We start from the raw sequence: 25,122 nt of genomic DNA, 5'->3' as shown, positions 1-25,122 counted from the left end.
AGCTTACAGGATTTCAAAGATGCAAACTGTGTCATTACAAATGTTTTATATTTAAGTGGAAATAATGCTATTTTGGACATTCTGGGCTAAATAAAATATATTATTAAATAAAATATATTATTAAAATTAGTTCCATCTGTTTAATTTTTTTCCCTCATGTGGCTACTAGAAAAATCTAAACCTACATATGGTCCTGGTGTTAGATTTCTCTTAGGCGGGGCTGGTCTAGACCTACCTAGAGGTCTTGTGCCCTCTGACCTCCCTTTTAGGCCTGGCCCTGCTCCTTGGTGCCGGCACAGGCCGGACCAAACCAGACTGAGGGAGAGAGGCTAAAGGTGAGACCCCCTTCTGCCAGGGAGCAAGGGGCTCAAAGTGGCTGCCCTGGGAGCTAGGGGTTCTAGAGTGGGCAAGATCCCTGGGATGGCAGGTGATTGGTTAGGGTGGCCCAGAGTTGGGGTAACGATCTGAGAAACCCTCATTAACCAGTGAGGGAAAGAAGAAACACAGGGCAGCAAGACCCAGTGTGTGTAATCAGGACTCAGAATGAGGGCTTGGTCACAAGGACTTAGAGCCTAACGACTCCGCAAGTGCAGAACAGGACAAAAACCAGCCTGACTTAAGACTTACCATGTGAACTCCTACCTGAGGGTCTCTGAATTTCACCAGTCAGGTGTGGGTCTGCCCTTGCAGCAGGAGCCCTGGCTGGGGAGCTCAGGGAGCTCAGGGAGGAAGTCAGACAGGGCTTTGCCAAAGCCCTGGACCCGCAGAGGCCCCAGGGCCTGGGCCAACTCTGGACCTGAGCCATTCCACACCTTGCTCCCTTTGGGATCTCTGTGAACCAGGGCATATTCCCGTGGGTAGCCTCTGTTTCTGCTCCCAGTTCAGCAGCCCCAAGTATAACATAACCCAAGGGCTCTGGCTTGGGGGGCAAAGGCATCTGAAGAATTCGTGTACAATGCTGGTCAGCCACCCTGCCTTGCGCCTCACTTCCTTTGAACTCAAAGATTACACAAGCGACAGCCTGTCTCAATCCTTGATCCACTAATGCACAAGACCGGGTCAGAAGGGGGTTGTGCAGCCCTCGGGTATGAAACAAAAGACTCTCTCCCCACTGTGCTGTTTATGTTTGCCATCCAAACAGGACAAAGTGCAGGCCTCACGAGCTCAGGGACCCAGCCCCACAGTGAGGAGCTGTTACACTTTGAAGCATATAGACTATCAGCTTAACATGGCTGTCGTCACCTTTTCCCGTGAGCTTGAGTCCTGGGTTCTCTGGCTGGGATAAGAGGGGGCTTGTTGAGAACATACGGGTGTTTGGGGGCCTTGGATCCCGGCCCCTTTGCAGGTTTGCCCTGTTTTTGGTTTGACGACTGAAGGACTCCTCTTGCATGGTAAGTCTTGGAGACAAATACTTCGAGAGGAGAGAAACCGTGACACAAATATTATACAGGGCTCTCCGGGGCTGAGGCAAGGCCATCTTGCCTCGTTAAACATGCTCGTAGGTGCAAACGAACGCACACATTTGGGTGAGCCCCAAGCAAAATGCTATCTTTGAAAACCATCTCTTTTCAAACATTTACTTTCCGGCTACATGTTTTTCCAATTCCAGCTGACAGGGTTGTAGAGATGTTTCCCCAGGGCAGGACTGGAAGTCTTTCAGGCCAAACTATTCCAGAGGCTCCCTGCTCCCATGGGCCCCTGTGAGCAATGCTTTGAGAACAAATGCAAAGATCCATTCTGATTTTGATTAGATAGCCATGAGGTACTGTTCGGTTTTATTAGATAGAATTATTGATTCATGTCAGAAGCAGCACAACTACTCCCATATTAAAAGGATTAATACCCACCAGCCCAGAGTGTGACTTGGCTGGAGACCCCCGCCAATGGCTCCCAGTACCACTGACCCCATTCGGGGCCTCTATTCCCAGACAGACCCACCACAATCTTCGGGCCTTGTAAGAGTCCTCAGGGAAGAGACCTACCACCAAGGTCATCCCTTCCAGCACCTAACTCTTGTGTCTGCTAGAAAAATACCAACTAGATTATTCCTAAAAAGATCATGTGTAGCCACATGTTGAGAAACCCAACGTGGGCCCTGAAGGCTCTCAGTCCAGTCCAGTGTTTCCCGGTTGGGAAGTAGAACACGAACCTCAGGAAAGACCTTCTGTCTTCAGCTAGTCCCCAGAGATACTGAAAATAATGAAAAAGTTATACATAGAACACTCTTTACCCCACAGGTATGCGAACTTGAATGTTCACCAGGACCAGGAAGGTGGCACGTACGAGTGAAGTAGAGAGGCAGATTAGATGGGAGGGAGGGGGGCTCTACCCAGGGGAGGGGGAGTTGCAGCGAACTGGATGTGATGGCATGCCCTGTCCTCTACCCAGCAAGCTACATTTTTTATGTGCAATTTCTCAAGTTTCCAATATTGGCAACAAATACAAAAGGCTTTTAAACACAGCAGAGGCTGTGCCTTGTAACTTCTGCCTTAGGTAATTTCCCATCTTAATAAAGGCTCCCCTGCAACCAAATAATACAACTCGAACCCAATTATTGCAAAGAAATTATCAGAGAAATAGAAAAATAGAGCAGCTTTGAAAATACCAGTCTCCCCATTTCAAAACAAAATCTACGGTAATCCATTGAGTTCATTCTTGTGTAGAAGGAGGTCAGCTGGGTCTACGTATTGGTAAGACAGCTTTGCATTATTAAAATGACACCTGCTGCTAACCAACCCCAAATAAGAGGTCACCCCGCCTGCCCTCACGCTATTCCCATGAAGCAGAGAAGGGATAGAATTAGGCTGCTTAGTATGAAGAATAAATTGAGGCCTAGAGCCAGGAGGGACCCCACCTTGATATCACACAGCCCCTTAGCCACAGGTTTCCAATTCCACATTTTGGTACCAGACATAAAAGCCAAAGTAACTACTGGAAGGTATGCAGAACCTTGTAGAACCCTGGGCAGATAGCTCCGCTGCATGTCTGCAGAGCAAATCATGCACAAATGAATGAATTTAGCTGCTTCCCTTAGACAGTGCTTCCTACCAGGGCAAATCAGGAGCTGCTCTTTCCCATTCCAAAGACTGTATTTCTCCAGGGGCAGGCGAGGAAGGCAAGGGAGGTAATGCAGAGTTCCTTCTACAAGTGAACAGATGGCTTTCCTGGCTTTGAAGGGAACATCATCATCAACCCTGTCTGACTCGTAAACAGAGAAAAAAGGGATTCAGGAACTTGGCACCTCTGGGCTGGGTCTGCTTTGACCTTGGACAAGGGCCTGAAATGGAGAGAAAGTCCCATGTCCTTGTAATGCACACTCCTATCTTTCTTGTTTGGTGTCATGGGCAGTTTCCAGCATCCTTATTCTCTAAGGATTTGGCACAGAAAGTCAACATCAACAGGAGGAAGAAAGAGGGCATGCAAAGCAGGTGGCTGTCTTTGCTCTGACCCAACAGGCCCCCAGGGCAGCAGTGCAATCTTTATGTTGGCTTTGCTCTGGGAGCCAAGGTCTCAGGAAGCCCAACTCTCTCTTCTGGGGGCGGGGTACTCTTAGAATTTCACAGGGAGAAGGGACTGGCTCACTCAGTTTCTCAAAGGAGCCATGATGGGCAATTTTGGTGGAACAAATCTTTACTGTTAGAGATTGTACCGTAGGTTGTGAGAAACTCACTAAGTGCCGGGGTACCGCATAGTCACAGTAATCCTTGCACAACACACACACACACACACACACACTCACTCTCACACTCAAACACACACCTTTCCAGTGCTGCCTGGAACGGCAGCCTGGTTCTTGGTTGAGAGCCCCTGGGCTCAGAGCCTCGTCCTGTGTTTGAGAAACAGAAACCCCAAAGGTTCAGCGACATGTCCAAGGCCACCCCCCGCCCCGTTCCCGATCTGATGCCTTCCGTTCCAGAGTTCTTTCCAGTTGAACTTGAAATGATGGATTTTCATGCAAACACACCATGGGCTGCCACAGCACCACAGAGCCTCAAGGTAGACAGCCACCTGTCCCAATGGCATAGAAAAACTGAGGTACGGAAAGGCCAGATAACCTTACTGTGATCGGGGAGTGAGCAAATGTGAGGTGGGGGTGGGCAGGTTCCAGAAAACTAAGTTTTCCTAGCTGGTTCAATGCAGCAGTCCCCCACCGACAGGTGGGGCCTTTGTAGTTACCACCATTCCAAGGTCAACACGGAAGCAAGGGGGCTCAGTGAGAAGGAGCCAGTCCCCAGTGTGCAGGTTAAGAGCACGGGTGGCCCGGTGGTCTAGCCTTCATCTTGAGTCTACAGCGGGGTCAGCAGGAGCAGGGACAAGTCCGTCACAGGCTCTCAACCCCTTTCTGGGGTCCTCACAGTCTCCGTTGGGACATATGGCTGTCAGGGCCAGCTCCTCCTCAGTGTCCTGGAGGTGATCTGGAACACAAGAGACGGAATCACCCGATCAGAAGGTCAAGTTTAGGAGTGAGTAAGCTAGGAGTGAAAGGGAGGAAGTCGGCCCCAGTAATATCTACTTAAAAACCACAGTAAAGTAAGTATCGAGACCCTTAAAAATGTACATACCCTTTGACCCAGCAATTCCACTTCTAGGATTTTATCCTAAGGAAATAATTAGGAATAATTAGTGGAACTACCATCTTGGGATGAAATGACACGGAGGGTGGCTCAGCAGAGAGAAGGAAAGGACCTAGGTCCTCAGTGGGGTCACTGGGCCCCGGAATTGACCAGCTCTGAAGCTGACTCTACCTCTAGACTATCGTTTACGTGAGATACTGAATGCCCTTGCTATGCCAGCTTGAGCCATGGTTTCTCTCCCTGCAGCCAAAAGCATCCTAACCTAATGTGATGTCCAAAGAAGGGACTGGTTGAGTTCACCATGGCTCACCCATATGATGAGATTCTGGCATTAAAAATGATGCATCATCCCCGTTGAGCACAGAGTCTGCTACTCCCTCTCCCTCTGCCCTGAGCTCCTGCTCATGCAGTCTCTTGCTCAAATAAAAAAAATCTTTAAAAAAAGATGCATAAAATTCCATAGAACTACACACACACACACACACACACACACACACACACACAAGTAACACTGAGGGACTCTTAATAAGATCTGTGGATTGTTTCAATGTCAATATCCCAGTTGTGATATCATCCTATAGTTTTGCAAGATGCTACCAGTGTGGGAAACTGGGCCAAGTGTACACAGGATCTCTTTGTATGATTTCTTACAACTGCATGTGAATCTACAATTACCCACCATTCCCCTGAAAGAGACAAGATGTTACTGATAGGTAATTACTGCTGTGGAATATTGCACACTGACAATATGTTGCTGTGAAGGAAGCAGATTCCAAAACGGTATGTATGAATGTCTGTCTAATTCCATATTTACTGTGTAAGTTATAAATGCATACACATAGTCCATGAATGCAATTTTCATTTTAATACATTCACTTCTACTTGAGATTAATTTGTTATATGCTATAGGGATGCCTGGTTGGCTCAGTCCTAAGAGCATGCAACTTTATTATTATTTTTTAAGATCTTATTTATTTATTCGTTGATGGGGGAGCAGAAGCAAGGGGTGCAGCAGGCAGAGGGAGAGGCAGGCTCCCTGTCAAACAAGGAGCTTGATACTGGACTTGATCATGGGATCTGAGCCCCAGAAGGCAGACACTTAACTTACTGAGACACCCAGGCATTCCGTGCACACAACTCCTGATCTTAGGGTCATGGGTTTGAGCCTCATTTAAATAGAGATTATTTAAATAAATAAAAATTTAAAGAAATTGTTACATCCTACAGAGAGGGGAGTTATCCAAGATTTATGTAAAATTGTTTCTGATTCCTTTGGTTTATTATTTTTTCCCTTTGGTTTCCAGAAATATCCACACTGACGATGGAGAGACTGAAGTTAACATTTTTGCAACGGAATGCTTTGAATACCTGATGCATTTGGCTGATAATTCATGTATTATATAGAAGCGTATTTATTACAATTTAAACGGCACAAGGAGGTACATAGATAGGTAGACAGACAGATGAACAGAATGGTCTATGTCAAAATACAGCTGATAGTTACTTTTGAGTGACGGGATTCAGTAAATGATTTTCATACTTGTTTTCCTTTCTCAAATTTTTTGAGCTTTCCCCTGTGATAGGCAGAATTCTAAGATGACCCTTAAGATTTCCACCACTCGGTGTACCCATCCTGCGTAATCGCCTCCTTCCACTGCCGGTGGCATCTGTCAGTAGGATGGGATCGTCACTCCCTTGATTAGGGTCCCATATAGGACAACAGAACGGTTCCTCCTGTGATTGAATGACATTATCGGAGACCAGAAAGTCTCCTGCTTCTTGAAGGAGCAGCTGCTGTGTTGAGAGATGTGTGGAGAGATGGCTGCCGGCTGAGAAGAGCCCCAGCTGATGGCCACTAAGAAGGCAGCGGAGAAGGGAATTCTGCTCACACCCACGGCAGCATGAAGGCCTCGGGCTCCGGAAAGGAATGCAGCCCAGGCGACACTCTGATCGGCTTTGTGAGACTCCTGACCCACGGAAATTGTGAGGAATTAACGGGTGTTGTTGTAAGCCGCTGAGTCTGTGCTCACTTCTTACATGCCAAGGGAAGGCTGACACCTCGCCTGGTGATTTTTTTAAACATAAGGGACACAAGAAAAGTTTGTTTTAAAACACTGCCCGTTGCTTCTGTAACAGAGCTGTGCTGTTCAGTACACGCTGGGGCCGTGGGTCACGTACATTTAGGTGGTTACAATGTATTCCCCCAGTACTTTAGAGCTCTCACAACAGCCTCAATGCCCACTAGGTGCTCCTAGGGACTCCAAAGAACTGTCTTTCCCCCTTTCTCTCTTTAGCGGCTTGAGAAGTCTACACTAGAAAAGGCTTCAGGGGCGCCTGGGTGGCTCAGTGGGTTAAGCCGCTGCATTCGGCTCAGGTCATGATCTCAGAGTCCTGGGATCGAGCCCCGCATCGGGCTCTCTGCTCAGCAGGGAGCCTGCTTCCTCCTCTCTCTCTGCCTGCCTCTCTGCCTGCTTGTGATCTATCAAATAAATAAATAAAATCTTTAAAAAAAAAAAAAAAAAAAAAAAAAAAAAAAAAAAAAAAGAAAAGGCTTCAGGCTGAGTTCCTTCCTCTCCCTTCCCAAACTCCCAGTGTTGGGTCCAGGCTGCTCCTTGTCCCTCCTGGGACTAGACAGTCCCCTCCTAATTGGCTCTACCTCTAGTCTTGCCCTGCCTCACAGTCTTATCACCTCTCCAAAATGCCCCTAATCTGGACAGCCCTGCTCAGAAATGGCCAGCAGCTCACTATTCGTGGGACACTTGGGTCCAGAGTACCGATTTGGTCCCAGCTCTCCTCCTCAGCCTCAGCCCTCCCAGTCTCCTGGTCCTCACCCCCTGGCACTCCCAATGGGGGCCCCTTTTCTGAGCCTGACATCATGCCCGCAGGCCTTCATTCACACTGCTTCCTCTCCTAGGTTTCCCCCTTGCTGCCTAGGACAATCTCCAATCCCTGGCTTCAAGGTCGTGTGTTCTGTAGCCTCAGGGGTAGGTTAAATGCATTGGCTCCAAGCACCCCACCATGCACGGGGCAGATACCTGCCCTGACCACACGGATGCATTCATTAGTGGGAGATCCACGGGGCTAGAGCCCTACTGGGGGGTCAGTGTGCCTGTGGCCCTCGGCAGGAACACCTCACATCCTCACATCACTCACCTCCACGCCCCGCACATGGCAAATGCTCCGTGGATGTCGGTCAATCCTATCCCTTAGGTCCCTGTGTGCACAGGACCCACCCCATAATCCCAAGCACCTGGCTCGCAGGGTCCAGAAGGTCAGGAAGGCAGCACACTCACCCTGAGCTGGGTCACTGGGGGAGGTGGCATCTGGATCCTTCCCCCGGCTCCAGGGACCCCAGGAAAAGCACGCCAGCAGTGCTGGGAGGCTCGGTCTCTCCCAGGGTCCTGCTGCCAGAAAGAACACAAGGTCCCAGACACAGCAGGTAAGCACGTTTGAGAGATTTTTCTGTTCAGCAAACCAAGTGCTTCAATTATCAACTGCCCTAGTTTCAACTGTTTGATTAAAAAAACAAAGATTCTGGGGGGCTCCTGGGCAGCTCCGCTGGTTAAGCATCTGCTTTGGCTCAGGTCATGGTCTCAGGGTCCTGGAATTGAGCCCCATGTCAGGCTCCCTGCTCGGCAGGGAGTCTGCTTCTCCCTCTGCCTCTCCCTTCGCTTGTGCTCTCTCTTTTTCTCTCTCAAATAAACAAATAAAATCTTTAAAAATTTTTTTAAAAAGATTCTGCTTTGCTAAGTGGGGTGGAGTTTTTGTATTTGCAAAATTGACCCCCCCAAAAAGTGCCATGAAACTAATAACAATGACACAGCACCAAAGAAAATACTCAAAGAGCAGAAATTTCCCCTTGAGTTTTGGTTCAAACTATCTCTTAATGGGAATAGACTTAATTGTTTTTTATAACTACTGTAAATCAACTACATTTTTAAAAAGATTTTATTTATTTATTTGAGAGAGGGAGAGAGAGAGAGAGAAAACACGAGAGGGGGAAGGGTCAGAGGGAGAAGCAGACTCCCCGCCAAGCAGGGAGCCTGATGTGGGACCCAATCCTGGGACTCCAGGATCATGACTCGAGCAGAAGGCAGTCGCCCAACCAACTGAGCCACCCAGGTGCCCTAAATCAATTACATGTCGAGTCTAGTTTCCTTATTTTTTTTAAGTTTTCAACATAGTAGAAACTTTCATACTTAAAACTATAAGCTACCATTTTTCATCTAATTGATTGACAATGCTCAGAAGTCTAGTTTCCTTATTATAATAAACACCTCAGCACCTGGGAGCCCCCATTCTCAGGAAAATGGCCAACTGGAACACAGAACATCCTGTTTATAAATCCTCATGCAGGACCTATTTACTCTGAATTTGTACCCACTTCTAATAAGACTGGGTCCTTCACTGGTTTAGGATCAGGGTCCTCAGCTGGATTAAGCATAAACTAGGTAAGAGGTCATTGCCAAGACCGGGAAACCTAAAAGTATAAGAATAGCCATCAGACAGTGAGGAAAGAGATTGGAAAACTTAAAAAAGCCAGATGCAGTTGCTCTCAAAATCTTAGCAACAGGACTGCTTCGTGTTAGCAATCCATGGTGTTGTCCACTGAAAAAGCCCCGAAGAGAGTAGTGGACAGTGAGTTATACCTATACTCATCAATTTTGGTCATCAGTGAAAGGTTTCATGTTGTTCAGGATGTTTCTATAAAAGTAGAAACAAGTTTAAACAGTAAAGAATGATTCCTTTGCAAAGTGTTAAGATTTCTTAAGTGATAATATTTAAAAGGAGGCAAGGATTCTGCATGCCAGGCAAAGTGTTGGGAAATGGGGATATAACTCACCAAGTGACAAAATCCGGTGCATAAGAGTTCTGGGATTTCACTTGCAAATTTACAAGTGGGAGTGGGGAGGGTCAGGGAAGGCTTCCTGGAGGAGGAAGTCTGGTCCCAAATGATGAAATGGGACTGGTCAGGTGAAGAGGAGGACGGGGAAAAATGGGTTTTCATTCAAGGCAACTTTAAGATGTACAAAAACTTAGAGGAGGCCAGAACACACTTGGCTCTGGGGAATTAAAAGTTGTTCCTGGAGAATGGGAGAGGGCTAAGAGACTAAGAACTCAGAATTTTCTAGATACCAGCTCATTGGGAGCAGAAAATCTGTTTGTGTAAATTCCTTCCTTTCCCCTGTGGGGCCAGATCTGTGAAAGGACTGGCAGTGACAATCACAATAACAATTCACCTCAGGACTTTTCATGTCTTTCAGAATACTGTTTATAGAGTTTCAAATTTAGCTGACTATCACAGATTCAACAGAAAGGGGTTGTAGGCACTAGGTGTGGGGGTCGGGGGAGTGAGGCTGGGGCAGAGCCTAAGGCTGAGATGCATGGCTTTCACTCAGGCAAGCCAAGCTAGCTGGTAGGTCTGGGACATTTGGGACATCAGAGGTACCAGATCTCCTTGCTGGAAAAGCACCCCCCCCACCCCTGCAAGCCTGGCATCTCCCAGTTTCTGGTTATCACACCGATGCCCAGAGAAGCAGAACACAGTCTCTGTGTTCGTTACAACTTTAGCAAGAATGGAAGGCTTGAGGTCTTGGGATGGCAGCAAGTGCAGGGACGGTGGGGGCAGGAAGGGATCTGGGAGCGCAAAGGACAATCCTGCCTCTCTCAGCTTTGCCAGATCCATCTGTACTTAGTGTCAGTATTTTAATCCTGAGACCCGGAAAAGCTCTTGTAAATCCTTCCGATCGGTACCAGGGTGGAAGAGATTTCTCACACTTCTGCTGATGGCAGTATTTACCCAGGCTGGGTGCCCTCACTGCCCTTTCCACGCTTCAGGAGAATGTGGAGAGAAACGCAGCAGTGGGTGCACACCCAGAGTGGGATTAGAAAATTCTGGGCCCGCAGTCCCTCTCACCCTTTCCCCACACTCAGAGCCTTGGCACCTATTCCTGTAAGCCGGTGGGGCATCCACGCTAAGCCTCCCCCGCGGCATCCCTAGCTGCACAGGGTCCTGGAAGTTCCTGCCACCGCCAGCTCCCAGGTTCCAGTTCTATTCCCCTTCCCACCTTGGAACTTGGGCCTTCTGATGCTTTCTCACCTCCTCTCCCTCCCCCCAGCTCCCAGCCCAATCCAACCCTCTCTCCACCAACTTCCCTGCCTTGAGCTGGTCTGCTCGGCTTTCCCAAGCCCTTGCGTCCCCTAGGCTCTCTGGATCCTTCCGGAACAGACTGGACCTCGGGTCCAGGGCCTAATCCACGGTAGCTGGAAGGCCTAGTGCTGGGCACCTCCCCTCTCTGGGCCTCAGTTTACTGTGGTGCCCATGGAGAGAAGCTGGTCTAAAGAGTTCCAACTTCGGGGCCTCCCCCCACCCCCAGGCCGCCCACCGCCCGCGCCCCCCCGCCCCCGGGCCTTGTAATCTCACCTGGTCGCGAGGACCGGGCTGCTTGTAGCGCCCTGCAGGCGGCCGCCTGGACGGCCACGCTGGAGGCCGGGTGGCCGGGGCAATAGGCGGCCGCCTGCACTGGGCCCCCGGCCTGGCGGCCGAACACTGTGCGCAGCAGCGCTTCCAGGAGCCGCAACCCCGGCGCCACCGTGTCCTCGGGCCCGGCCTCAGCCACCAGCACCCCGACCAGCGCCGCCCCGGCCCGCCGGCGGCCGCGCACGTCCCGCAGCATCTCCCGAAGGCGGCGCCGCGGCTCCCGGGCGGTCAGCGAGGACGCGCGGCACAGCACGAAGACGAGCGGCGAGCGGATGGCGCGCGCCCCCGCCGTCCCGGGCGCCCTCTGCGACTCCCGTGCTCCGGCCCCTGGTGTCCCAGACCCCGCGCTGCCCGGCTTGCCCGCCGCTTGTTCGGGCGGGAACACTGCCCGGGCGAAGTCCCGCAGCAGCGCGCGGCTCTGCTCGCGCTCCCACAGCTCGCCCACCAGCAGCACCTGCCCGCGGCCGCCCGCCGCCTCCACCAGCGCCTGGAAGGGCGGCTCTGCCGGGCGCGCGGGTCGCGCCACCAGCTCCTCCAGCTCGCGCTCCATGCTCGTCGCCGCGCGTCCTCTACCGCCGCCCGGGCCCCGCAGCGGTGGCTTCGAGCCTCTCTGGCCGCGGGCGCCAGGGCGCGGGAGGACACACCCCCAAGGGCCAAGCCCCGCCCGACTCCCGGCCCGCGGGCCGAGCTTTCCGCGCTCCAGCGGGCCCTTGGGCGGGGTCCTGGGGCTTTCCCCGTAAGCGCGCTGAGGGTGGCTTCTCCCGCAGTCCGTGTGGCAGACGCGGGGACACGGAGCTGTCCATCCGTCTATCCATCCATCCGTGCACCCGTTCCTCCAACCATTCGACAGACACTTGTTGAGTACCTACTAAGGTGCGGGGCAGCCAACGGAGAAGGAAGACAGAAAATTATCATGTGAATAACTTAGATCGGTTTGAGAACCGGAACACAGACCTCCTTGGAGTCCGTGTAGGTTGGGGACCGGAACTTCTGGGGGGGGGGGGGGGCACTGCCTCTAACGTACTGCTTTGGGGTGTTGGTGGGAGGCGCCAGAAAAGGGAATGCAGAGAAGGGAGTAGGGAGGTGAGAAAAGAGGGGAAGCAGGGATCTCTTCTGTTCTGTCACTTAATTCACCTTTTGGGCCTCAGCATTTAACATAAGCTAATCGAGGGCTCATTATTTCAACAAATACTTATTACCCTGGGCACTGGGGGGTGAAAACGAAGGAAAGAGACAGCATTACTCCCCATAGACCAGAAAACCTAGGAAGGCAGATGTGGGCACTGATGGTGCTCAGATCTGGGCGGGAATGGGGGTGGGGGGAGGGGTGGTGTAGGGAGTGGTGATATAGGTGATGTAGAGAGGATGTCTGTAGGCCAGGTTAGAAGCAGAAATATGTTTCCTTTAATTCTAAGGGTCTAGGTCAGCTTCATCCGATGGAACATTCTTTGATGATGACAATGTTTTGTATTATCTACACTGTCCAGTGCAGTAGCTGCAAAGCCCCATGTGACTATTATTACTTGAAATCTGGCTACTGCAACTGAGGAGCTGACTTTACATGTGAGTTAATGTTAATTAAATGAAAATAGCAGCGTGCAGTTCATGCCTGTGGCATTGGACAGTGCTGGGCAAAGTTCTTTACTTTTGCCTTGTCACACTGTATAGACCAGAGACCCTTTTTGATCAAGAGCTTGTTCATGCTCAGCTCTCTCCTTCTGCATATAACCCCCAATCTGCTCTTCAGTAACCCTATTTCCGGTCCCATCTAATTATGCTGAATTATGTCCTCCTGGAGAATTTATATGTCCATTCAATAAAACACACCTTTTCTTGAGCACCTACTGGGTGCAAGCAGTGGGGATTGGAAGATGTACACACAGCACCTCTAAGTCTAATTATCCAGCAGCTGTTTTAGCCAATGTCTGGAGTAAGGACCCTGTATCTTTGTTGTGAGTCTAGTTAATATAAACCTTTTCCCTCTGTGTATGGTCTTTGCTCAGGGCAGAGATCCATGGGATTAGGTGGGGAAAGCCCCAGATTTGGAGCAAGAAACCCTGAGCCAGGATCAGAGTTGGGTTCTAACACCAGGTCCCACTTGTCTTTATTGAACATCTCTGCCAGGTACTGCCCAGTGCTGAGGACACAGCTGGGAACAGGCCAAAATCCTGCCTTCATGGAGGGGCTGCTTTAGGGAGGGCTGGGAGAGAGAGAGAAAAACAAACACATAAATAACAGCTTCAACTGGTGATGGGTATTATGAGAAAAGTAATGCATGGCTGACAAAATGGTCATGTACTTGAGATGCTGGCCCCTTCCTGTGGGTACAATCCTGAAGATACCACAGATGCAAGAGAGACTTTGGTGAGGATTAAGAAAGGAATGTAAAAACCCCCAGAACCTGCCCTCCCCATCCTACCTTCTGGGAGGTAGCAGGTGGTTTGGTCCTGGAGTGTGGGAAGGGAAACAGCAGCCCCTCCCATGTGAGGGCTGTGCTATAAAAGGGGATAGGTTGAGTGGATGTCTTGTAAGAAATGTGTGCTTCTCTTTGCCCACATTGGCTTGGATAGATCATTGCCCAGCCCCAGCCCCAGCCCCAGACTTATCGTAGTCATTGCCATGGTGCTTTGAGGCAGAAAATAGTTGCACTAGCTGGGAATGGTAACATTAGGCTGGGGTTAGAAGCACAGAACAACGATCAGACCTGGCAGCCAGTAGCAGTCCTGGCCCTTCTTCCCACTGCCTGGGTCAGGGCATTCCACCCACATGACCTAGCTCACAAAAAGAGTAGTGGTCGGGAGAGAGTGCCAAGAAGTTCCCTGAGAAAGGTGCCTGGTAAGTTTTGGGGGGGTCAGAGGCACCCTGGGGGGTAGCCCAATTTACATTGTAATAGCACAGGCAATTGCCCTGTCTTTACCACCCCTCCCCCCTTCTTTGAGCTCCCCAAGAGGAAACAAGGTAGAATTTAGGCTTTAACCTCTTTCAAGGTAGCCAAGGTAGCTGATAACCAGGAAAACATCAATCACTGGGAAAACTAATCAGAAATCTGGAAAGTTTAAGACAAAGCAGATTTACACAATACATGAATATTCATTTCAGATATTAATAACACAGATTCCAAATAATAGCTACTAATAACGCAGACTCCAAACACAATGAAAGTTTATTTTCCCTTTTGTAGAAGTGTGGAGGGGGACTGTTCAAGGCTGATAGAGTAACTTTGTATTACCAGTTCTTTGAGGGGTCAGGTCTCAATCCAGCTCACTATTCCCCCATCTCATCTTCATAATCCAAACTGGCAGTGAAAATGCCAGCCATCACGTCTGTATTCCAGGTACCTGGGTCACAAAGGACTGACGAAGGAACAAAAATCAGATTGCCTTCAGATTTCTCAACAGCAACACCGAATTTAAGATGATAGTTGAATAATATTTTTAAAGTATTACAGAAAAAGAACTTTGAGCCTAGATTTTGATTTCTGGCCAAATTATCAGGTATTTAAGGGCTCAGAAGGTGTCTCACATAGATCACCTCTTGGAAAACACCAAAAACACTGTTAGAGGAAGCACTCCCAACAAGAAAAGAAATAAATACAGGTGTGCCCCACAGGAGGAAGAGGAATTCAGTCACTTGTTTAAATCACTCTTGTCTAAGTAAATGGGGCAGTGCAGGACCAGCAGAGCAGAGCGTGGGTACATAAAAGATGCAGAGGTGACAGAGGTGGGAGGTGGGGATGGGAGGTTGGGGGGTTGGGGGACCCGTCCTCCCAAGTGAATGGAAAGGGAATTGACCCCATCTAGGTTACAGCTTTTTTTTTTTTTTAAGATTTTATTTATTTATTTGACAGAGATCACAGGTAGGCAGAGAAGTAGGCAGAGAAAGAGGGGAGGAAGCAGGCTCCCTGCTGAGCAGAGAGCCTGATGCGGGGCTCGATCCCATGTGGGGCTCGATCCCATGTGGGGCTCGATCCCAGGACCCTGGGATCATGACCTGAGCCGAAGGCAGAGGCTTTAACCCACTGAGCCACCCAGGCGCCCCTAGGTTACAGCTTTGAGGGAGAAAGGAAGACACAGCAGCTGGCCAGAGAACTGGTCTGAGTTTTGGACACAGACTTTTCTAAAACCAGCACGTGGGACACCTGGATGGCTCAGCCCGTTTGCCTTCCTCTCAGGTCATGTTCCAAAGGTCCTGGATTGAGTCCCACATCCTGGCTCCTTGCCTACAGCTCCCCCTGCTTGTGCTCACTCTTTCTCTCTCTCTAATTAAAATAATATAATAATAAAAATAAATAAAACCAACACGCTCTGCCTCGAGCTATTTATTCTCCGGCTTGAAATTTCCAGGTAACAATTCCAAACCTCCCAGTGATGGGATGGGGGATGAATCAGAGAGGGGGTGGGTATTAAGCAAAGGTCAGAGTCCAGGCCGGTACGTTTTATCTTTACCTGTGTTATTTACATGGCAAAGGTTCAGGTATTAAATTAACAGGAAACTGCAAAGACCTTAAAAAGGGGGGCAGGGGCGGGCAGGAAACCAAGATGATTTTTTCCTCCTCTGTGTCCACACCCTTGAAAACATCATAAAACAAGTAGGCTTTTTCTGATTTCCCTGGTTTTCAATGAAGAAGTAAAGTGAAACTGGATTTCTGAAGCAATTTGCTTCTCTGTGGTCCCTCAAGTAGAACCTGGTGGGAAGAATGATAGAAACCTATTGATCTGAAAAAGAAGGAGTGATCTTGGTCTGGTTTTGGGTACCTCCTTTGCTCTCTTTTCTCCCTGTCTTTCACGCTATCCTTCCTCCGTCCTCCCTCCTTTATCCCTCCCTCCTCCTTTTCCCCTCCGCCTTCTTCCCCCTCCTCCCTCCTTCCTTCCCCTCCTCCCCTCTTCTCTCCTCCCTTCCCCTGTCCCTTCGCCTTTCTCCCTTTCCCATCAATCTTTCTTCACTTCTTTCCTTCCTTGATCTTCTCTCCTAAAACAGTTGTTTTTGGAGCTTTGAGGAAGGAGGGACCCGGGGAGAGTGTGTGGGCTCCGGGGGAATCCCTATAGGGGGAGAAAGATCTTACATGTGTAGGGGCGCCTGGGTGGTTCAGTGGGTTAAAGCTTCTGCCTTTGGCTCAGGTCATAATCCCAGGGTCCTGGGTCAGCCCCGCATCAGGCTTTCTGCTCAGCAAGGAGCCTGCTTCCCTTCCTCTCTCTCTCTCTCTCTCTCTCTGCCTGCTTCTTTGCCTACTTGTGATCTCTGTCAAATAAATAAATAAAATCTTTTAAAAAATCTTAAATGTGAGAAAGACCATGAAAAGGAAGGAAGCTGGAGGGGTACCCAGGACCCAGAGAGGACCAAGGCTGGGGTAGGAGGAGGTTTCCAGACTGGATCTGACTGGGGCCTGTGGGTGGGACAGTGAAGCAGCCCCACTCCCCTGTGCTGTGTCCTGGATGCTGGATGGCCCCAAGGGTAGCGCTGTACTCAGACTTCATTTCCTTGTTGTCAGGGTGGAACATTTCCATTTATTTATTTATTTATTTATTTATCTGACAGAGAGAGAGCAAGAGAGAGGGAACACAGCAGGGAGAGTAGTAGAGGGAGAAGCAGGCTTCCCGCTGAGCAGCAAGCCTTATGGAGGAGGAGAGTGGGGATCCATCCCAGAACCCTGGGATCATGACCTGAGCTGAATGAAGGCAGATGCTCAAACAACTGAGCCACCCAGGCACCCAAAGCGTGGAATATTTTCCTTTTCTCCCTTCTAGATTATTTGGCTGGTCTAAGAATTAAATTAACGCAAGAGAGATTAACAGGAGCCAAATAAATTTAATTACATCTATACTGCCATCCCACGAAGACATAAGACTCAAAGGCAGTGGAACAATTGAGGCTCACATGATGTCCTGAGCTGAGGAACGGGACAAGGGACCTGGGGCTCCAGAGGGAGGAGGACAAGTCCCAGGAAGATGAGAAGAGCAGGTGTTGGGTAATCGGGTATTGGCCCTGTCATAAGTAAGTAAGTCTTTCTGACAAAAAAACAAAAAACAAAACAACAACAAAAAAAGCTATCTGGTAATAGCTCTCTTTCTGGGTCAGGCCCCCTATCTAAATTCTTCTAGGCAGTTAAAGGAGAGGGAAAAAGCTTTTCCTGGGTCTTTGGGTCTTGATTGCCTTCAGCTCAAATAATCCACATGCCAAGTGGCACATTTTGGGGTGACATCTTCTGCTTCCCTTCATCCCAGCCCAGCCCAATGGTTCCTGTCTGGGTCCTGGGAATGCAGATGTCTCCGACAGCTGGTGCTCACAGGAGGATCAAGCAGCTCAGTTTTACCGGAACGTTAGGTAAATGAAGCTCTAATGGAAGTCTGTTAAGCTGGCCAGGCAGAAAGGCCCTCACTCTCACCCCTGCTGTACACTTGCTGGGCCCAGGATGGGTCAGTGGTGTCTGGAGGAGAGGTGGGCAGGCCCCCATCCCCCCTCCAGGGCACAGCTGCACAGGCTGAAAGAATTGGGAACCAGGAAGGCAATCCTCCACCTGCAGAAATGCACCCTCAGCCTGCCCTTGAGCTTCCGACCCCATCCCCCTGCCACAAGTAACAGCTGAAAGAGCATCCATGCAGAAGTGGGGACATGGGCCTGGCTCTGCCTGGCACCTGGGAACAGGTGACCAGCCCACCTGAGCATTGCTGGCAGGCCTACAGCTCCCACCAGTGCAACGTTGGCCAAATGCCGCTCCAGCATGCAACCCTGGGGAGGCTGTCTGCACCTGGTGCCCCGGCCTGGGCATCTCAAGGTCACCTCAAGGTGACTTCATAAGGATCTGCTGGCGTCTGGTCCCTGGCGTGGCAGGGAGGGGAGCGGCAGCTGACTTGGCCTGCAGTGACACAGGGTGACCTTAAAGCCACTCAGCTTGGCCCTCCTTTACAACCCTCCTGGCCAGGGCAAGTTTGAGTTTGAGCATGAGTCTCCAAGATCTGGCCTTGCAGGAGGATGGCACTGGCCCAGAATGGCCAGGAAGTGGCTGTGGGCTCTAAAAGCTGAATGGGGCTATTTCCTCCCCCAGCCTCGCTCATGGTGGCACTTTAATTGTCAGGCTTCCTGAGGTTTGAGTGGATCAGAAGGGGGCTGTCACTAGAGGGATTCCTCCTTCCTCACCCAGGGCTCAGCACGCACACCCCTTTCTAGGACAGTCCAATAGAACATCCGCTGTCCTACTAGGGTGTCCTTGGGGTGGGCCTCGGGGCCAGCGCTCACCAGGGACCCCCTGCCCAGGTACCTGTCTCATTCTGCACACTTTCAGCTTCCCCTTTGTCCCTGGCTGATGAGATCTAGAAAGAGTGTGTGTTTTGGGGATACGGGCAGTGGGGTGAATTCCTGATCGCTTTTCACAGGGGGCCTGGCATCGGACAAGGTAACCATTAAATACTGATCTTACGATGACATTGTTTGTTTCGACCAGCTCCTGGCCAGCACCTCTCCTGCCCAGAGAGATGAATGGAGGATTCGGTCAGGATCCTGATGAGTGCCCCCAAACTCAGGTGTCATCACCAGATGACAGATGACAGAGAGCTTCTGTGATTACTGACTTCAAGACTGCTCAGCTCCCCATTCTCAGGCTTTGTTGGGCAAAGGCGAGGGGGTTTTGCCGATGACTGGAGAGTGGCATGACACTGGCCAGGGTGGGGGGCAGTGAAACCCTCACCTCATAGCTTTAGAAGAAGCCTCTTATCACTTATCCTTGGCAGCAGAAGCGGTGCCCCAATAGAATTTTCTGTGATGATGAAGGTATTTTATGTTTGTGCTGTCTGGGACGGTAGCCACGAGCCACAGGTGAGCCCTTGAAATGTGGCTAGTGTGACTGAGGCACTGTTTTTAAATTTTTGTTTAATTTTAATTAATTTTAAGTTAAGTTTAAATAGCCACAGGTAGTTAGTGGCTAGCGTATTGGGCAGCACAGATCTAGAAGTAATGCCATCATTCTCTTACAAGGATGATTTCTGTGGCTTCACTGACAATTTAGTTTAGATTGGTTTTCACCTAGACAGGGACAGGACGAGGGTACTGGCCATAACAGACATTGATGCTTCCCTTCTCACTGCCCCTCCATGTTCATTGAGCCCTGATCTTGTTACAAAGGGCCAGGGGTTGATTCACTGGTAGATTAAGCCACTTATGACACTCCTGCTCCTCTTTGTCGGTGATTGGTCTCAGGGTGGGTATGTAACTGAGTGTCCTCTGGAGATACTTCTGGGAAAGATTTTCTTTCCTGAATAGGGAAGGTGAATAGTCCTTTTTAGCCCACCATCTTCCTTCTTTTTGAGACACTGTTGTGTGGATTTGATATTTGGACCTATGGCAGCCATCTTGTCATTTGAGGGCAAAGCCAAGACAGTAAATATCTTTCTATGGATTGTAGATAATATTTGGGGAAAGTCAGTGAACCCATGTACTATGAGAGTATCTAAGGCACCTCACTAAGTCTAAGCACAATATCATCAATGTAGTGAACCAGCATTATGTCCCATAGTGAATGAGGTGGGGCAGTGAAGTGTTCAAGGCCCAGGCCGTCCAAAGCTTAGAAACAAAATGAAGGAGACTTGCTGTGTCCACTCCCTCCCCATGCTTCTTCTGCACTGGTCGGATAGGAGATTTATGTAGGACCATAAGAGGAATCATTGCCTCAACATGCACACACATGCACACACACACACACACACACACACCTTCAACAGGTTCGCAGCGATACTAATAGCGATTTTCCCTTCTGGGCTTAGAATTTCCTTCAGATTTGCTGTTTGTTGGGGAGAGGGATTCCAGGGGTCTCTCCCTTGTCCTTCCTATCATAATAGTCCTTACTTTTGGGTCATAGAGCCAATGTGTGGATTCTGTTCTATATCTATTCCAACCCCACAGTGAGGCACTGGAGAAGTAATGGGTTCAGGATTCCAACAGTCCTTCTATGAGCAGGACTCCAACCAAAGCTCCATTTATCACTCAGTCTGGTGGTGTTCTGGCCCCCCAAGGAATACTGTTGGTTTGAGCTTTGTCCCAAATCCCCTGAAAGTTCTGATTCATTCCTTTCCCCAGGGTAGTTTCCCTGATATGTGGTCAAATCCCCTGTAGGAAAAGCAGGAGTAAGACAGGCAGAATACATTTTTTATGTTATCACATGATGTTTTTTCAAGGGGACCCAGTCTCCATTCAATTCAAGGGGCTGTGAACCGATATATTAGAGAAGTCACTCTGCCACTCTGGGACCTTCTTCTGAAACCAGAGAGACCATTTTGATGGCAGTATCCTCCCAATAACAGTCTGCCTGGGAAGCTGACCCTGGCATTACTACTGCTGGCCCCTCAGGATTATGCTGTTAAACTCTTAACTCTGCTGCAGCCACTGTGAATATTATCTGACTGACCACAGGGCCTTTGCATTACTCCTTCACAATTCAAAGTCCTTGGCAGGAGCACCTACCTGGCTAAGTTTGGGTTACCTGATATAAAGAAGCTGAATGAGAGAATATTTGATTCACCTTTGGCTTCCATACAGAGGAATGGAGGCTGGGCAGCCAAAATATTGGTGATTTTTTAAAAAGATTTTATTTATTTGACAGGGAGAAAGACAATCAGGGAGGGAACACAAGCATGGGGAGTGAGAGAGGGAGCCACAGGCTTCCCACAGAAGCAGGAGCTTCTGTGGGGCTCGGTTCCAGGACCCTGGGATTATGACATGAGCTGAAGGCAGACAGTTAAAGATTGAGCCACACAGGTGCCCCAATATTGGTGATTTTTATCTTCACTTATTGCTTATCTATGTAGTTAGGTCTTTCTTTCTTTCTTTCCTTCTTTCTTCTTTATTGAGGTACAGTTGACATGTACCATGTTATTTTTAGGTATGCAACACAATGATTCAATATTTGCATATATTTCAAAATAATCACGATAATTCTAGCTAACATCAGTTACCATACAGAGTTACACATTTTTTTCTACAATTTATTACATGCATAGTTTTTAAGAAGGAGTCTGTCATTTTATATATTCTCCAATAAGCCAGTCCCAAAGTTACAATTACTATACATGTTCGGGTGCAGGGTGGATTAAAAATGGTTCTTGGACCTGAAAAGGTCAGGAATACTAGCCTAAGAATTTGAGGTGTCAGTCATTTGCGTGCAAGGATGAAACCAAAGTGGTCCTGCCTGGTCCTGTCTGGCCTCTGTGGGGGGACATCTGGAGACCTTGACTTTCAGAAGAGGTTGTTAACCCTGCCCTAGCTCAGCTGCCTGTTTAGACATTGACATCTGCACTCAACTGTCAAACAGAGACTATTAAGGGTCCTTGCCAGATCAGAGCCATGACCTCACACTCACTCTTGTTTGATACTCAGCAAACATTTGGTTGAATTAAACAACATTTAGTAAGACTTGTCTGAACGGCAGTCACACATTCAGTCATGCAGAGGGCTCTAGCCTTGTTAGCATTTACTTCGGGATTATATACTACATCTCAGATGATCACATGCTCTTTGCCCTCAGGTGCCTTTGTAATGCCATTGACTTAAAGAAGGGTGACTGTTGACACCAACCCATGGCACTCGTTTTATTTACAATAAGGATGTTTTTAGAGCCTTGCTTGCTCTATTACATAGGCCCTTTGTATGAAAGCATATGGAAGACATTCCTTTCTGGTCTTGGAATTAAGCACTTGATTTGTTTATATCTACTGAACATTGTGAGTAATATGGCTGGACTTGTTTCTTTCTTTGCATGGACTGCTAGTAAGTTCAGAGTCAAATTGCGGCCCATATCTAGGAAGTGTAGAGGATTTTCATGGTAAGTATTTTGTGTATCAATCTTATCTCTGGCTTCACATTATTTCTCCTAATCTAATCTTCCCTTCTTCCTAATGATTCCTGTGACTTTTTAAAAACAAGATTTATTTATTTATTTGAGAGAGAGTGTGTGCATGTGTGTGTGTGCCTGCATGTGCATGAATGGGAGAGGGGTGGAGGGAGAGGGAAAAGCAGACTCCCCACTGAGCTGGGAGTCCTTTGCAGCTGGGTCTCCATCCCAGGACCCTGAGATCATGACCTGAGCTGAAGGCGGATGCTTAACCATCTGAGCCACCCAGGTGCCCCATTGCAAACTTTGATGCAATTATATAAAGTACTTCTGTCCACAACCTTACACTAAATCTGTTCACTGATGCTTTTGAGATGCTCTCAAGTCATCCTCAGATGCACCAATGTGGAAAATTGACCCCACATCACCAGTAATCTTTGTGGATTTTCTAGCTCAATGACGTTGGCTGTACTTTTTGTACACACAGCCTGACTTGCTCAGATCTAGCTGACCAGAGCTGCTCGGGAGATGACTGAAGAAAGTGTCTGGCTTCATCCTTACAAGACGTTTAACAATTGATCCACCCAAGCGCTCCAACACCATGGATAAGTTAAAGATGCATGTTTCAGTTTCTAGAAAAAAACAGCTAGAAGCAACACCAAGAAGCTTAGCTAAAAAGCTAATAGATGAGATAAGTGGCATAGCAAATGATAGTTCACACAAAGAGTGGCAGAGAAGGATAAAGAGAGAAAAAAACAAACTTCAGGGACAAATGAAAAACTAAACCAAGATGGTAGACTTAAACCCAACCATGTTAATAGTTATTTAACATCAATGAACTAAATACTTTTATATACAAAGCTGAGATTGTCAGATTGTGTAAAAAAGCATACAGAACACTCACCAAGAGAGACCATAGGCTGGGCCATAAAACAAGTCTCAATAAATTTCAAAGGACTGAAAACATGCTGAGTATATTATCTGAGGTATTAGTCGTCAATCACAGAGGTATCAAAATTAATAATCAATAACAAAACGATATCCAGAAAGTTCTCAAATATATGGGAATTAAACAACACAATCTTACATAACATCTTAAAACATCACGTGTGAAATTAGGAAATAATTTTACTTGAGTTAGAGCAACAATAAAACACCAAAATTTGGCTCTACAACTGGGGACGCTTGCTGCTCTCGGCACTGGGCCCAGCTTCCTTCAAAATGTCTACTGTTCACGAAATTCTCTGCAAGCTCAGCTTGGAGGGTGATCACTCCACGCCCCCAAGTGCATATGGGTCGGTCAAAGCATACACCAATTTTGATGCTGAGCGTGATGCTCTGAACATTGAAACGGCCATCAAGACCAAAGGTGTGGATGAGGTCACCATTGTCAACATTTTGACCAACCGCAGCAATGAACAGAGACAGGATATTGCCTTCGCCTACCAGAGAAGGACCAAAAAGGAACTTGCATCAGCGCTGAAATCAGCCTTGTCCGGCCACCTGGAGACAGTGATTTTGGGCCTATTAAAAACACCTGCTCAGTATGACGCTTCTGAGCTGAAAGCCTCCATGAAGGGACTGGGGACTGATGAGGACTCCCTCATTGAGATCATCTGCTCAATGACCAACCAAGAGCTTCAGGAAATTAACAGAGTCTACAAGGAAATGTACAAGACTGATCTGGAGAAGGACATCGTTTCTGACACATCTGGTGACTTCCGCAAGCTGATGGTTGCCCTTGCAAAGGGTAGAAGAGCAGAGGATGGCTCTGTCATTGATTATGAACTGATTGACCAAGATGCCCGGGATCTCTATGATGCCGGAGTGAAGAGAAAAGGAACTGATGTACCCAAGTGGATCAGCATCATGACTGAGCGGAGTGTGTGTCACCTCCAGAAAGTATTTGATAGGTACAAGAGCTACAGCCCTTATGACATGTTGGAGAGCATCAAGAAGGAGGTCAAAGGAGACCTGGAAAATGCTTTCCTAAACCTGGTCCAGTGCATTCAGAATAAGCCCCTGTATTTTGCTGACCGGCTGTACGACTCCATGAAGGGCAAGGGGACTCGTGATAAAGTTCTGATAAGAATCATGGTCTCTTGCAGTGAAGTGGACATGTTGAAAATTAGGTCTGAATTCAAGAGAAAGTATGGCAAGTCCCTGTATTACTACATCCAGCAAGACACGAAGGGCGACTACCAGAAAGCGCTGCTGTACCTGTGTGGTGGGGATGACTGAGGCCCACAACGTTTAAGCATCCAGGAGTGGTGCTCCTTCGTTTCCAGCTAACAATTCTAGAAAATAGCTTATGACTAATAGTCCCCTTGTGCCCGTCCCCACAGGGATGGCATTAGTATCACCCGCTCCCCATCCTTATTGCAGTTGCCTAAGCATTGCCTGCCTCTCATGTCTAGTCTCTCTTTTTAGCCAAAGAAATGAACATTCCAAGGATTTGGAAGTGAAATCTATGATGTGAAACACTTTGCCTCTTGTGTACTGTGTCATAAACAGATGAATAAACTGAATTTTTACTTTATAAACAAGTACTTCGTTGACCTTGCTTTCAACTTGATTGTTAAAAATCAAACAAGCTTAAAAAATAAAATAAAAAGTAAAAATAAAAAAAAAAACAAAAAAACACCAAAATTTGTGAGCGGCAACTAAATGTGTATGTGGAAAGATTTTTTGCTATTGTTATGGGCTTGTCATTATTATGTGTCTTCCTTCCCCTCAACTTTTGAATGAGAGAGTATCTATTATATTTTCCTGTCTCTGCCTTACCAGTAGTTGTCAGGTGTGTGTTGGGGAGACAACTGGTCTTCATAGTTCACAGGCCTCTGTACCTAAGAAACCAAACATGAAGAGCTATACTTGACAAACCACACTATGAAAGTATCATCCCATCTGGGTCTAATTTTCATGGTGAGATCCTGGACCTCAGGCCTTACTGTGGTGCTGGCATGGAAAATTACTTTGGAAGTTTTGTTTTGTTTTGAGGGGTGACTCTATTTCACAGTGGATACAAATTATTAGGAGTTGGAAGCTAGACTGGGGTCAATTGTGACACTGGTAGGCCCCCAGTCCACCAAACCTGCTGGCATTCCCATCCTCATATAGTACCATATTGACTCAGGCTTGGCTAATGTGACATTAGCAAGAATGATGCAGGTAGAGGCTTATTAAGGGCCTGCACAGTGGGGCTTGTCCTCTTGGAACATTCCCTGGAATTCAGCTGCCATGTGTAAGGA

At 48.3% G+C, this 25,122-nt stretch overlaps 2 protein-coding genes across 3 annotated transcripts; one reads left to right on the top strand and one right to left on the bottom strand.

Moving 5' to 3' along the window:
• Positions 1-1,741: 1,741 nt before the first annotated feature.
• On the bottom strand, positions 1,742-11,674 carry C3H2orf72 (chromosome 3 C2orf72 homolog). 2 transcript variants are annotated; one of them, XM_047722767.1, is made up of 3 exons: positions 10,999-11,674; positions 7,868-7,978; positions 1,742-4,415 (listed from the first exon to the last, which is right to left on the bottom strand). In XM_047722767.1, exons 1-3 carry the CDS (start codon positions 11,603-11,605, stop codon positions 4,276-4,278), a joined length of 858 nt encoding a protein of 285 aa, XP_047578723.1. In that variant the 5' UTR covers positions 11,606-11,674; the 3' UTR covers positions 1,742-4,275. The 2 variants fall into 2 exon arrangements, with proteins under 2 accessions (XP_047578723.1, XP_047578724.1); XM_047722768.1 differs by having other exon boundaries at positions 7,868-7,975.
• An 11,369-nt stretch (positions 11,675-23,043) lies between these two features.
• LOC125096029 (annexin A2-like) lies at positions 23,044-24,417 on the top strand. Its single transcript, XM_047722653.1, has one exon. The coding sequence runs from the start codon at positions 23,093-23,095 to the stop codon at positions 24,110-24,112; it is 1,020 nt and encodes a 339-aa protein (XP_047578609.1). The 5' UTR covers positions 23,044-23,092; the 3' UTR covers positions 24,113-24,417.
• Positions 24,418-25,122: the final 705 nt, after the last annotated feature.

Source organism: Lutra lutra, chromosome 3 (genome assembly GCF_902655055.1).
Source record: "Lutra lutra chromosome 3, mLutLut1.2, whole genome shotgun sequence".
Lineage (NCBI taxonomy): Eukaryota > Metazoa > Chordata > Mammalia > Carnivora > Mustelidae > Lutra > Lutra lutra.
This window is presented reverse-complemented; position numbering and strand designations above follow the sequence as displayed.